This window comes from Panthera pardus, unplaced genomic scaffold (genome assembly GCF_024362965.1).
Source record: "Panthera pardus isolate Hobbes unplaced genomic scaffold, ASM2436296v1 HiC_scaffold_25, whole genome shotgun sequence".
NCBI lineage: Eukaryota > Metazoa > Chordata > Mammalia > Carnivora > Felidae > Panthera > Panthera pardus.
Window position 1 is genome coordinate 35,531,202 of NW_026526821.1, and position 12,311 is coordinate 35,543,512.

At 40.7% G+C, this 12,311-nt stretch overlaps 1 protein-coding gene across 5 annotated transcripts in view; it reads right to left on the reverse strand.

Moving 5' to 3' along the window:
• PAK5 (p21 (RAC1) activated kinase 5) overlaps nt 1–12,311 on the reverse strand; it is a 316,773-nt gene that overhangs the window by 98,162 nt on the left and 206,300 nt on the right. For all 5 annotated transcript variants that reach the window (XM_019462530.2, XM_053890435.1, XM_019462529.2 and 2 more), the window contains one exon: nt 4,617–4,831. In XM_019462530.2, the coding sequence (XP_019318075.1) occupies nt 4,617–4,820 (204 nt within the window). In that variant the 5' untranslated portion in view covers nt 4,821–4,831. The remainder of the gene's footprint in view (nt 1–4,616; nt 4,832–12,311) is intronic.

A 12,311-nucleotide genomic window follows, 5' to 3' on the forward strand; every position in this document is an offset into this window, starting at 1 on the left:
AACACCTGGGTGGCTCAGAAGGTTGAGCGTCAGACTTTTCATTTTGGCTCAGGTCATGATCCCAGGGTTAAGCCCCATATCAGGCTCTTCACTGAGCATGGAGCCTGCTTTACATTCTCTCACCCCAGGGGTGCCTGGGTGGCTCAGTTGGTTATGTGTCTGACTTCAGCTCAGGTCGCGATCTCTGCTTGTGAGTTCAAGTCCCACATCAGGCTCTGTGCTGACAGTTCAGAGCCTGGAGCCTGTTTCAGGTTCTGTGTCTCCCTCTCTCTCTGCCCCTCCCCCACTCATGCTCGGTCTGTCTGTCTCTCTTTCTCCCTCAAAAATAAATATTAAAAAAAAAAAGATTCTCTCACCCCATCTGTCCCTCTCCCCTGCTTGTGTACTAAAATATATATATATGGCAAATAATACTATTATTTCTAAAGCCCTACTTGAAACTGAAAACCAATATGAAGCAAGTATTAAAATATGCTATCTGTTCATTTTAAATAGAGGATACAAAGGCTTTTTAATATTATCCTCTGTATTTTTTTTTTCAGCATCTTTCAAATGATTTCCAGGCTGTTACCAAGAGTGATCATTAAGTTCTAACTTCAGGCCACCTAAAATAATGGTTCTTAAAGTGTATCCACCCCCCCCCCCCACTCATCAGTAGCATCAGCCTCATCTGAGGGCTTGTTAGACCCACAAATCACAAGGCCCACCCCAGACCTCCTGAATCTGCATCTCTAGGTTGGGGCTAGGGAATCTGGGTTATGGCAAGCCACTCAGGAGATTCTGATGAAAGCCCCAGTTTGAGAACCAGAGTGCAAGAACAATGTGACCATTCAACCTGCCACTTAAATAAATGCATCTAATTCAGCAGAAATTTTGGTAACATTGCTTATGATGCTTTGTGGACAAAATGACATTAGACAGAAAAAGGAATTTCTCAAAGACACTTACCAAATGTCCTAAAAGGATCCCCCCTGTCTCTGGGGGTTCAGATTTTCTTCGTTTGCCTACGTGCCTTTGGCTTGAGTACATGAACTTTAACTTTTGACACAAATCTGAGCTAACCTGTGGCTTCTGGTTACATTTCTGACCATTTGGACATCCTGGTCAGCATAAACTTTGATCGATTACACCTTATGTGGATGAATTCCTTTATAATTACCTAAATCAAAGTTCTTAAAGTGCGGTTTCCAGACCAGCAACATCAGCATCACCTGGAAACTTATTAGAAATGTAAAATTCTGACCCCATCCCAGTTCTGCTGAATCAGAAACTTGGGGGATGGGCCCAGCAATCTGTTTTAGCAATCCCTCCAGGTGACTTTGATGGACTATAGTTTGAGATACACTGACATCAATAAATCTACACAGAAGAAGAGCGTCCTGGCAAGAGTGATATGCAATTTAAAGAAGGTTCCGAATAGGAACGGCTGAAACACTAATCAGAGAATTAATCGCAATGGCGAATCTCCATTCAGAACCAGCCTGCCTAAAGCTTACTGAAGTGCTACACACTTCTTCCATTTACTGCTTTCGTGTGGTGATCTCTTATTTTTCTTTGTCCCCTTTAAAGGACAGCCTGAAAAAATTAGAATTGTTTGGTCTACTTAAATAACTTTGCCAAAATGGCTTTATCAGCATAATTCTTTTCACTCCTTTCTGTCAATTCCTGCATAGCTTATTTCGAGGACTGTTCTGACTTCTGAGGTAGATTCTGCATGATTCATAATATGTTGAAACTATGGAAGATTCCTCCAGAGAAGGCATTTCCAAAAAGTAGATCATGCAAACCACGTGGCATACTTTGGCTCCTTGAACGCTTTTCTGATTCTAGAGATGCTATGGAGTCACCAGGATTCTCTCAGACCAATATTGTCCAACACGTGTTGACAGCACTGACTTCACTCACAGGATCTGGAGGAGAGGATCAATCTATAGCAGTTGGTGAAAGTATCAAGCAGAGATTTATTGGGTGTCCTTCAGTTCAAAATGTTTGATTAACTCCACTCTTTCTGGGGAAAATTCTACCTAGCTGATTACTGTTTTGTTATTCCTTGTCCGTTCTTATTTTCTTTCTCACAGGCAAAACTGTGCCTGAGGTCCAATTTCCATAATTCAGGCCTGGGTCTCTACTGGAGATATATTTTCCCGTCATCTTGCAGTTTGCATTTAAGTGCCTATAACAAATATTATCATTTCATACAGACTGGAGGCTCACTCATGGGCATCAGGGCTAGAAAGCCCATAGAGTGAGTAAGTGAATCATGAGGCCCAGAAGTTCAGCAGTTAGGAAACCTTGGTCCAACTCTTAGCGGAGCTGGCAAATTCTGTCAGAGAGGATAATGGGCTAGCCCATCTGAGAAATGGAAGAAATGAACTAGAAGTCCTGTTAAGTCCTACCTTCACCAAGCATGGTGGATTATCACTGAGATAGTAACCTCCTCCTTCACTGCCAGCCAGGCCCTGCTAGGACCCAGATGAATGAAAAACCACAGTGCGTAGATAATACTCTGTCCTTAATAATAGACACACTCTCTAATAAGACAGTGCATGTCCTGGGCCTTTAGCTAGGATGTTTTTAAGACTCTGTCTCCTTCTAGCTTGTTCCTCATCAAATAATAATGACACTCAATAATTGTTTCACTGGGGCGTTTTTCCTTCACCATGAGGCTCAATGGCAGAAAATTTTTCTGGGCACAGTGCACATTCCATTGTTTGGGTTTTATAAAAACTTGGGATAGGAGAAAAATAATAAAAATAAAGAGCAAATTCTTTCACTCCATTATTTACTCATTAGTTAAGCATTAGCCTTCTCTTAGGGAGAAAATCATGTTCAGTAGTAGGATATGGCCTAATATCAAGCAGTAGAGTTGGTTAATTGGTCAATTTCTTTTTAAAATTTATTTACTTTTATTTTTTCAAGTAGGCTTCACACCCAGTGTGGAGCACAATGCAAGGCTTGAACTCATGACCCTGAGATCAAGACCTGAGCTGAGACCAAAAGTCAGACACTTAACCAACTGAGTCACCCAGGCGCCCCCTTTTTTATTTTATTTATTTATATGTTTATTTATTTATTTGATTAATTTCTATTAAATACCAGTCAATATCTGTTTTAAATGGGAGGTTCCTTTTTGTCCCCAAAGATGTATCTTGTCCAATATCCACCTTTTGAATATTTTACATTTTAGCTGGCCTAAAAGGTTTCTAAATCTTAATGAGAAAATCAAACTCACAAAATTCAAGATTAGAAGACTCTGTATTTATCTTTGGGTGGGACAGACCTACCCATTCAATACCAGAACAGAATGACCAAGACTGTGTGCACATGATGGAATGACAATTCTACTTTACTTAGCTCGGGTGGTATGTTGTAAGAATTTCCTGTAACTTATCAGCCAGGCCTCTTTCTCTGCATTCTTTAAAAATGCATCCACTTTTGTTTTGCCTAGTCACTAACACACAATGTACTCAATATTCATGTTTACACAGAAGAGGCTATTTCATGTAGCTCAGATGTCTGCTAATACAATGAATAAGAGACCTATTGCATAACATGATGATAAACTTCAATGATGTTTAACTCCCATAGGGAGCTTTTGGACAATTTTTTGGTGGTCTACAGAATTCTTATTCTGAGATGCAGAAGGAAACAGCAATGACTGAATTTCCTTTATAGCCTCTTGACATTTTGAAATTACTGTGTCTCCTTTCTGCTTTAATGCAATTATCTTCATGAACAGACCTTGCCAAAAATCTACTAGCCATTTCTTTAAGGTACATTATATTGTATTCTGGGACTCAAATGATTCATTTTTGTTTGAAACAGCTCTCTCTTAGACAATGAAGACAAATATGAATATATATGTATATAAACATGATTATATATAAAAGGTACATATGTGTGTGGACATGTATGTTTATGTGTGTATGTGTATATACATACATATGAATCATTTATTATTGTCAAAATCTGTTAGTGCTATATTTGATATGCAAGTTAAACATTCTAAAGGGCAAATTCAAAACACCTAAAGGTTGCCTATTTCATCAGAGGTTACTGACCACACTTACCAGAGGGGATAGATAATATTCTTCAGTATGAAGACTAGCAAACACCATTTTATTTATTTATTTTTATTTAAAAAATTTTTTAAGAGAGAGAGAGAGACAGTGTGTGAGTGGGGGAGGGCAGAGAGAGAGGGAGACTGAACTCCCTGAAGCAGGCTCCAGGCTCCATGCTGTCAGCACAGAGCCGACGCAGGGCTCGAACTCACCAACTGTGAGATCATGACCTGAGCTGAAGTCGGACGCTTCACCCAGGCATCCCAACACACACCATTTTTAAGTAGAAATAAGACTTGTCTATTTTGTGATTGCATTTTATGTGTTTGATTAAAAAAAATCTCACATCTGAAAGTTGCAGTTCCTTTTCATGTGCTGCAATTTACAATAAGTGGCGAACATTATAATCACTGAAGAGTAAGTGTGGATAATCAGCAGATACTTAAAAACAAATACATGATTTAGGCATTTTCTAGCTTGCCTGTAAATATGGTGCACTGCATTAAATGAGAACATGCTTCTTAAGCCAACATAAAGACAGAATCCTCACCATACCTTCATAGGAGCCAGCTGGATGGGTGTGATGCAGGAAGGGTCTACCATGGGCTTCCGCCTGTTGGCCGTGTCTGCTAACAGGCTGTGCCACTGCTGCGGGAGGCCCGTGAATTTCTGTTCTTGCGGATCAAACCCAGTGTGAACCCTGTGTTCAAAGTTGGATGGACCAGATATTTCAATCTTTTTCTTTTTCTTTCCGAACATGATGCAAAGACCTGGGAAATGCAAACAGAAAAGAGATAATGTTTGTATCTCGCCAGCAGGAGATGATAGGAAAACCATCCATTCGCAGTTCTGTCTTCTCGATTATTCCTCTAGGTATCAGCAGCAAAAGATGAAAGTTGGATTTTCAGGGGGTGTAGATAAGATATTTCACTCATAATTTGTTTTCTCCTTGCACTTGCCATGCGGAATATACAGTTCCCTGCTCAACTGATTTTGGATTTGGCCATGTGAACTGCCTTCATATGGACTGTGCAGTAGTCCGGTGTGGAGGCACTCTGAGTAGAAGAGTAGAAGGCACTCAGAGTAGAAGGCACTCTGTGTTTCTACTTTCCTCCTTGTGCTTCTGGTGGGTGATACTCCCTCAGCCTGTATCCTGGAAGGAGAGACGCATGAAGCAGATCCAAATCCAACCTCCAGTCTGAAGCCATGCCCAGCTGAGCCACAGGTGACTCATGAGTAAGAAATCAAGGCTTATAATTAAGCCACTAAAATTCTGAACTTGTTATGTGGTATTAGCAAAGCAGAAGTTGACTAGCACACAGGGAGAAGCATCTCAAAATTTGGTGTGCACTTGAAATCTCAAACCTTTGTATGGACAAATATATGTTTATACATGAAAAATGAGGTTAGTAATCACATTCACCATATAAAATTATTATTAGGATTAAACTAGTAAACATTGGTAAAACACTCTGAAAAGTCCCTGGCACAAAGTAAATGCTACAAATATAAATAGATCTCTGAACAAATAGAGAAGAAACTTGACTGGCATTGCCTGCAGAGAAAGGAGCTGGGGAGACAAAGCAGGGAGAAAGACCCATTTTTTCACTGTATATTATGTTTAGAACTTCATAGCATGCATGTTGCCTATTTGAAACAATGTAGTTTACCTAATTAAAATATACCTTGTGACCAGGATACCTCTAGAAAATATTTAAAATAGTCATTGTGTGCTTTATGGTACCGAAAACATGTCAGACAACCTGGGTTTGAATCCCAGGTAGGTCGCCTATTCACTATGATCGTGGGTAACTGCTTTTCCATCTCTCAGTTTATTGTGAATAGGACCATCATGATCATTTGGGGAACCCTGAAAAACACTGTTGCAGGCATTATAAATGATGATGGTTTGGCTTCAATGTTGCTTTGTTGGGAAAGCCTTCCCTCAGCCTTTAGGCTTGAATAGGTGAGTTATACATTCATATAGCTCCATGTACATATTCTTCCTAGCATTTACCCACTTGCTATCAATTAATTAGGTGTAATGGTGTGCCTGGTGTCTTTTTTTCCCTACCAGACATGGTAGGGAAATATCTGGTAATATCCACCAGAGAAGGGGTACTATCGGCTTGTTCACTACTGCATGCAGTACCTGCTCAAGAAATATCTGCTCACAGACTAAAATCACGAGCACAGTACATTTATTCAGTGAATGACACCTGGGGTAAGAGCACCAAAGGTGTTAACATCTTCCCTTGCTCTCCCCCTCCCTTGCCTTTACCTTCCATTAAAATGTGTTTCTTCTCTTAACCAGTTATCCCTGCTTGGGAAACAGGGTCTTCCTGGTGCCTTCAAGTTTTCCCAAGTTCCTATTCCATCCTCTACCCGGGTGTTGGGCCGCCATAACAAAATACCCGAGACTGGCTAGCTTAAACAACAGACGTTTATTTTTCACAGTTCTGGAGTCTGGAAGTCCAAGATCAAGGCTCTGGCAGATTTGGTGTCTAGTGAGAACTGACTTCCTGCATGGCTGTCTTTTTGCTGGAACCTCACATGTTGGTAGGGAAAAAGGAGCTCTCTCTGTCCTCTTCTAACAATGGCACTAATTCTCCATTCATGATATTCCACCCTTATGAGCTAGTCCTCTCCCAAAGGCCCCACCACTTCCTAATGAGCTCACCTCGAGGGTTAGGAGTTCAACCTATGGGTTTTGGAGGGACACATTTAGACCACAGCACTGGATATGTATTCTCTTGACAGTGATCAGATTTTTCACAGCCTTAACTCCCTAGACTCTATCAAAACCCATTTTCCCATCCATCGTGGTTGTTACTTAAGACTAATTGGGGAAACTAATATAAAGGGATAAAGAAAAATCAATGAAAGATACTAAGGGCTGAAAACACCTTGATGTGTTGTTTCTTTTGGAGAGCGTAGCACAACTTAAAAAATTCTTTAAGTACCTTACTAAAGTGGGTTAATAAATACAGGTCGGCTGACTTTAAACTTTTGAGAATACCCAAGCCAAAATGTAAAGAATTTAAGGAATCCAGTTGTGGTAGACCATTAGAGGAATGGCCCCTGATGTTTCATGCCTCCCAGTGTCCATGTCCTTATGTGGGTCTCTCCCACACTGACTCTGGGCCTGAATCTGTAATTTGCTGTGGCCAATGGGACAACAGAAACCATGACACAAGCATGAAATGATCTTGGACATTGGGGTTTGCCTTCTTACTGCTCTTGGAACAAGCAGCCAGCTTGAGAACAAGGCCAGGCCATCCTGCTGGAGGATGACAGACGGTGTGGTCCAGTCACCCATCAGTGCATCCAATAATCAGCTCTGGTAGCAAAGCCACATAACTGACCAGCAGCTATCCACTAAGTGAAGCCAGTCAAAACCAGGAGAAGAATCATGCAGCTGAGCTAGACCCAAAGTGCTGACTTACAGAATCAGGACATAAATAAACGGCTGTTGCTTTAAGCCATTACATAGTGGAGTAAATTTTGGCACAGAAAATACCAATAGCAAAGACCTGCTTATCATCCCATACCTTGTATCTTCAGGTGCCCATCATTTTTCTCTTTCTACTTTAGCTGCTTCAAAGTCTCAAGTAATAACATCCAATGTGGTAACTGTGTTAGCTGTTATACAATTGCATTAACTCAGAGGAACCTTGATTGTGATGTTACCATCTGGTTGGCTGAGGGCCTGGAATGTTTTCAGTGGCCAGGAAATTATGCCAAATATGTAAGTGGGTCTATATACTACCTCTCAGTATTATATCGTGAAAATAAAAATACATTTGAAAATATAATTTGGTCATGTGTTGGTGGAGTCCACTTGACATTTGAATAAACTTTATGACTATTTTTTTTTAAAACAAGGTAACAATTACCTTAGAAAAATCACTTAAGGAGAGTTATTTTGCATGAATTCATACATGAACTAGCACTGAAAATGCTAGGTCAAATATTTTTAGAATCAGAATAGAAATGTTTTACTATTCCCTTCCTATTTGTGAATGTCCCAGTGGTTGCCATGCCACTCATATGAAAATATAAAAAAGAAGATATCAATGGACTAATACTGTTCTTGTTCTAAAATAAGGCAGTTGTCCTGTGCCTGAATTAATTTACCTACACTGTATCCTGTGATACTACATAACTGTAATTTACATGGTTATACAGTTCTACACTTCTAGTAAGTTTGAGCTAAAGAGTTATAGAGGAAGAAACTAGACAGGAAAATTTTAAAGTTCTACATTTTCAAGCAATGTTTCCCTAAATGTAGAGAGACCATCTCCATGAGGTACAGTGATATTTCATTAGCGATGGCCATTACTCTGGTAGCAATGAGGAAACTCACACTCAGGTGAAATAGTCCTGATGCTTTTCACACCATGAAAGAGAGAGATACACGGTAGGGGGCCCTCCTAAAATCCATGATCTGCTTGGAATGGTTTCTTCTCTTGGATATGTCCATTATCTGTCTGTACCTGGCATAGTGCTCAAGGTTCACCTTGTCTATCTCACTTAGAACTCACAATAGCCCTATTTTGGTAGCAGGGGGTGATGGGGTGTTCCAAGACCACCCTCAGGTTTGATTGGCTAGGAGAACTCACAGAACTTAGCACACACTCACACTCCAGCTGTGATTTATTACAGTGAACATATGCAAAGCATCATCAGCAAAGGGAAAAAGGCACATGGGCAAAGTCTGGAGGAAACCAGGCGTAGGCTTCCTGGCATTCTCTCTTAGTGGACTCACATAGGACGCGATTAATTCCTCCAGCACTGAATGGTTTCAATACGTGAAAAATGTTGTTGACCAGATAAGCTTGTGATACACTCAGTTCCTGAAGGTTTTATTCAGTATAGGTCACATAAGTACCCTTTGCTTGGCCCATGCCAAAATTTTAGAATCCAGAAGGAAATCAGGGGTTCAGCATAAACAATATTGTTTGCATAAACAATTTAGGCACAGTGAATCATTCTTATCAGGGAAAGGTGGGACCCCTCCTAAAATCCAAGCTTCCATATGCAACCTTACAAATCAGCTTTTCTAAGATACGTGGTCTCACACATTAACTCTTCTCTGCACAGGAGGTGTTATTATCATATCTCTATGGAGGAAACAGAAGCTCAGAAGTCAGAAAATGGCAAGTCTGGAGAATCAGAACCTCAAAACATGTGCTTTGAATCACTAGAAAAGCAACACTGCCCTGCACTAGCTTTCTTTATCAGACATGTTCACCCCTGCGATTTTTAGGAAACTTGTTCCCCTAGAGATATGCATTAGTGGGGAAGGTGGGCTCTAATAAGGTAACTGAGATTTTGGCGATTTTTGGGTTCTGCCATGTCTCTCCAGAAAGACCCTTTTTCTGACTGAGCTGAACTCTGTCACTGAGTAAGTAAGGTCAAAGGGCTGCTGGGAACCTGGACAACCCCTCAGGTAGAAAAAAGACCCCTGCTGTTCAGCATCTATGTGAATCAAGGGCATGGAATACCTTGACCTGCTCCTGAGTTCCAGGAGACCTACTTCCAGAATGATTTGGTAGAGACTATTCAGCACAGAAAATTTTGCTACAGGTTTTTAAATCAGGCATTTCAAGACTTATTGCTAATGTTTCCTAATTCGTTTCGTTACTAAACACGCATGTGAGCACTCACCTGCTAGTCTGACTAAGGGTTACCAAAACTGTGTTCCTGGGAACATCAGCTTTCTGAAAGGTGAAAAATTTAGAGGATGGAAGGTTGGTTCCTTGGGTAGGTAAATCTGGGAAACAATGGATTATATAAATTTCCTTTGTGGGACTTCTCAAGGTCTTTATTACGCTACTGTGTAGTTACATTCCTAGAGAAAGAGGGTAAACAGACCCCCGAATCCCTGTTTCCAAAAGTTTCTTGCAAAACTCAGAGCAAATACTACTTTGATGGATGGTTTTGGTCACCACATGTTCTTGTATGGAAGCTATCCTGGAAGAAACTGAAGGAAATCCAAATCCCCAGACTCTAACACAACACTCTGACAGCTTCGCTGTCATCTCAGCCCTTAAGCTGCTTTTAGCAAGACCCCAGCTGTTGGCCCCAGCTTGGGGTGTTGTCCTGCTTTATACGTATGCCTAGTCTCAAAGCTCTTGTAGGTAGCATCTCCCCATTTGGGCCTATTAGCTGGGATAATGAGTAGAGATTCAAAGGACTGGCAAGCAAGAGAAGGGCATCTGGGATCAGTTGTGTCAGGCTGCCTGGTATGGTTGGCACAGCACCTTACCAGGGACAAGAAAATGCTACTTGAAGTATATTTATATTGGGCTAACTGTGCCAGACACTGTTTTATACGTATAAACTCATGCATCCTCCTCACAGTAATTTGTGTCATAAGGGCTGTTATTATTCCCGCCATATAGATAAGGAAACTGAGTCTCAGGGAGATGAAGGAGTGCCCAAGTTCACCCAGGTAGGAAGAAACTGAAATGATATGCAAGCTCAGGCAATTCACATCCTAGGAACAGGCTCCTACACTTGCTGCCTTGAATATCAGAGCAGTCCCCACTGCTCTGTGGGGTCACTGTGACCCTGGCAGCCTGTGACCCTGGCAGCCTGAGATAGAATCTTCCTAAGTGCACATAATTCCAGATTTGCCTAGCTTCTGGAATAGTTGGAATTACTAAATAAGAAGGCATTGGAAGAAGCCCTTTGAAAACATCAGCAACAGTAATACTGGGTAACACGAAATGAATATTTCCTGGAATCGACATTGTCTAGGCTAAGTGGAATAGCCATTCTCTTATATTCTGACAGTTCTGTGAGGTATTTATTTTACAAGTGCAGGGATTTAAACTCAGGGAAGTTAAATCACATAGTTAGTTACCCATGGTACCAAGGTTACCAAGTGCCAGGAATGGAGTGAAACCCAAATCTACCTCATTTCAGACTTGGTTCTTAAGGGGCCATGTTTGACTGTCTGGTTGCAAAGTCCTATTTCATTTTCAGTATGCAATTAGGAGTCAATTTTAGGCAACACCAATAATTGTGTATCTGGAACTAGCACTAGCCTGGGTGCATAGGCAAGCTGGGGAACTCACCCAAGCTCTGTGTGACATCACAAAGTAGCAGGGAATTTGGAGATAAACAAAAAAATACATGTCACCTTGCAAGATGTACATTCTTTACAAAATAAATGATTATTTATAATTTTTTAATGTTTACTTATTTTTTTTTGAGAGAGAGAGAGAGACAGACAGACAGCATGGGCAGTGGGGCAGAGAGACAGAGGGAGACACAGAATCTGAAGCAGACTCTAGACTCAGAGCTGTCAGCACAGGGCCCGACGTGGGCCTCGAACTCTGAATGGTGAGATCATGACCTGAGCTGAAGTAGGACATTTAATCGACAAAGCCACCCAGGTGCACCAATAAATGATTATTTGTAAAGAACCCATTATAAAAATAAGAGAAAGATATGAAACTTTGGGAAAACCAAAAACTGAAATAGAAAGAAAGGATAATCATAAGATAATTCTTGGGTCATCAGTAAGCAATGACAAAAATCACAAAATATAAGGACCATTTAACATACATAATCAAAAACAGCCCACAAAATTATATTGGGAAAATAAGGGAGGTGGGAAGATTATGTAAGAAAGCTAACTTCTATCTACATAGCAAAAAATAAAAGGAGGGAGATGCCTAAAATTGCTGAAGCTGCATACATATATTTTTGGCTATATATAAAACACTGAGGGGTGCCTGGCTGGCTCAGTCAGTAGAGCATGTGACTCCGTCTCAGGGTTGTTAAGTTCAAACAGCACATTGGGTGTAGAGATAACTTAAAAATAAAATCTTTTTAAAAAAACAAAGAAACAAAACACAACTGAAAGGAAAAGAAAGGTCCAAACTGAAGAAATGTCATGATGGCCTCTGGTAAGCAGAACTTGGAGTTATCATGGGGTATGGTCAGGCAATCATCAGATTTCTCGTGCTCTCTTGTAAACCACATGTGGTATATTTCTTTCCTAAAATATTTTTTTAATGTTTATTTAGTTTATTGAGAGAAAGAGGGTGTGAGCAGGGAAGGAGCAGAGAGAGAGAGAGACAGAGACAAACAGAATCTGGAGTAGGCTCCAAGCGCTGAGCTGTCAGCAGAGAGCCTGATGCGGGGTTTGAACCCACAAACTGTGAGATATGACCTGAGCTGAAGTCTAACGCTTAACCAACTGAGCCACCCAGGAGCCTCAATTTTTAAAAGTAT